Source organism: Eurypyga helias, unplaced genomic scaffold, assembly GCF_000690775.1.
Source record: "Eurypyga helias isolate BGI_N326 unplaced genomic scaffold, ASM69077v1 scaffold20602, whole genome shotgun sequence".
Classification (NCBI taxonomy): domain Eukaryota; kingdom Metazoa; phylum Chordata; class Aves; order Eurypygiformes; family Eurypygidae; genus Eurypyga; species Eurypyga helias.
In genome coordinates this window covers 7,333-9,091 of record NW_010235535.1, presented here as the reverse complement: position 1 = coordinate 9,091, position 1,759 = coordinate 7,333, and the positions used below count along the sequence as shown (strand labels likewise).

At 61.2% G+C, this 1,759-nt stretch overlaps 1 protein-coding gene across 1 annotated transcript in view; it reads left to right on the top strand.

Moving 5' to 3' along the window:
- The window catches only part of MICALL1 (MICAL-like 1), a gene marked incomplete at its 5' end in the record, with an annotated part of 13,243 nt that overhangs the window by 9,801 nt on the left and 1,683 nt on the right, over positions 1 to 1,759 (top strand). The window contains 4 exon segments of the mRNA XM_010146797.1: positions 1 to 222; positions 696 to 830; positions 1,126 to 1,252; positions 1,564 to 1,654. The exon segment at positions 1 to 222 is cut by the window's left edge and continues 248 nt beyond it. Coding sequence (XP_010145099.1) covers positions 1 to 222; positions 696 to 830; positions 1,126 to 1,252; positions 1,564 to 1,654 — 575 coding nt within the window.

Here is a 1,759-nt window from a genome sequence, read left to right as displayed (position 1 = left end):
TCCTCCTTCCCCTCCTCTGGCGAGCTGGCCAGCTGCAGCGGGGAGGCGCAGCCGGGCACCCCGCAGCCCAGCAGGAGCGTCTCCACTGGCAGCTTGAATACCAGCCCCAGCCGGCTGCCCCCCAAACCTCCCGCTGGGGCCAGCCCTACACCCATCCTCTCGGCTTCGGACGGGGCTGCTGGGAGCCCTAGGACCCCCTCCTCGCCCAAGCCGCAGCTGAAGGTGAGGTGATAACCCTCCTCCCGTCCAGACCAGAGGGTTTTTCTTCTCTGCCCATCTCTCGGTCACAGTGGGGGTCATGCGTCCCAGCTTGCCCCTTCGGTGGGTTTGGTGTGTGCCCCCCCGAAAGCAAGCCTCGGGAATGTGCTCGGTAGGTGGTGGCTCTGCTCAAACTCTGCCTGCCCCACGTGCTAGAGAAGGGGCAGGATGTCATGTGTGCTGAGAAAACGGGAAGGGGACCGGGAAGGAAGATAATTCAGCATGTTTGTTAGGCTGGGGAACTGGTGCCAAAGAAGAGCGTGGACGGTTTTTTGCTAGGCCGCTGGTGGGGATCGGTGCTGTGTTCCTCCTCTGGGAGGGCATGGGGCAGGATACACCCCAGGGCTGCCCTGTCTGCTCAGTCCCAGCTGCTGGGATGCTATATCCCTTCCCTTTCCCGGGCCCTCACGTAACTCTTTTTGTCCCCCGTGCTCCAGTCTTCCTGCAAAGAGAACCCCTTCAACCGGAAGCCATCACCTGCCGCTTCCCCCTCCGCAAAGAAACCTCCCAAGGGCTCCAAGCCAGTGCGTCCTCCTGCTCCGGGTCACGGCTTCCCCCTGATCAAACGCAAGGTAAAAGGGGTCTTTGGGAGCAGTGGGGAAACCCCAACTCCCTGCTGTCCCCCGGCGCCATAGCTGTGCACACACAGCCGGCTGCTGCGTGTATGGGTAGGGATTGCGGCTGTGGCTGGGGAGGAGGGTGTCTAGGCAGCACCCTTTGCTCCAGAGTGGGATGGGGATTTCGGATACACACTTAGGTGGAGTGTTCTGTTGTCCCCTTGCCCCGGTTAGTGCTGACCAGCCTCAGGGTTACCCCTGGAAACTGGGGATCGATGGTAATGCAAGTCTCTGCCTTGGGGTTCGGCAGGTGCAGACGGATCAGTACATCCCCGAGGAAGACATCTATGGGGAGATGGATGCTATTGAGCACCAGCTGGACCAGCTGGAGCACCGTGGGGTGGCCTTGGAGGAAAAACTTCGCAGCGCTGAGAATGGTACGTGGGGTGGGTGTGGGGCCAGGATGGGACCCTAGGGCTGAGGAGTGGTGAATTCTGCCCTGCGGATCTGGGGTTGGAAGAGCACAGGGGGCTGTGCTGGGCTCCAAGAACAGTCCGAGGCATACCACGGACATGTCTGTAGAGTAGGTGGGAGAAGAGATTCGGTTTCTCTGAGGCTCAGGAACAGGCTGAAGCCAGGCTGGCTCCAGCCCAGTGTCCCTCTCATGGCTTTGCAGAGCCCCTCCTGCTGCAGGGTGGGGGGATCCTGTGGGGCTGGGCATGGCTGTGAGTTGTCCCGTTGCTTGCAGACAGCCCTGAGGACAGCCTGCTGGTGGACTGGTTCAAACTCATCCACGAGAAGCACATGCTGGTGCGCCACGAATCGGAGCTCATCTACATGTAAGTGTGAGCGGGCGTGTGGGGAGGCACCGATGCAGGGAACCCTGTCCCAGCCCTCCTGAAATTGGTCCTTCCAGGGGAGAGCCTGGCATAGCTTCCTTGCCT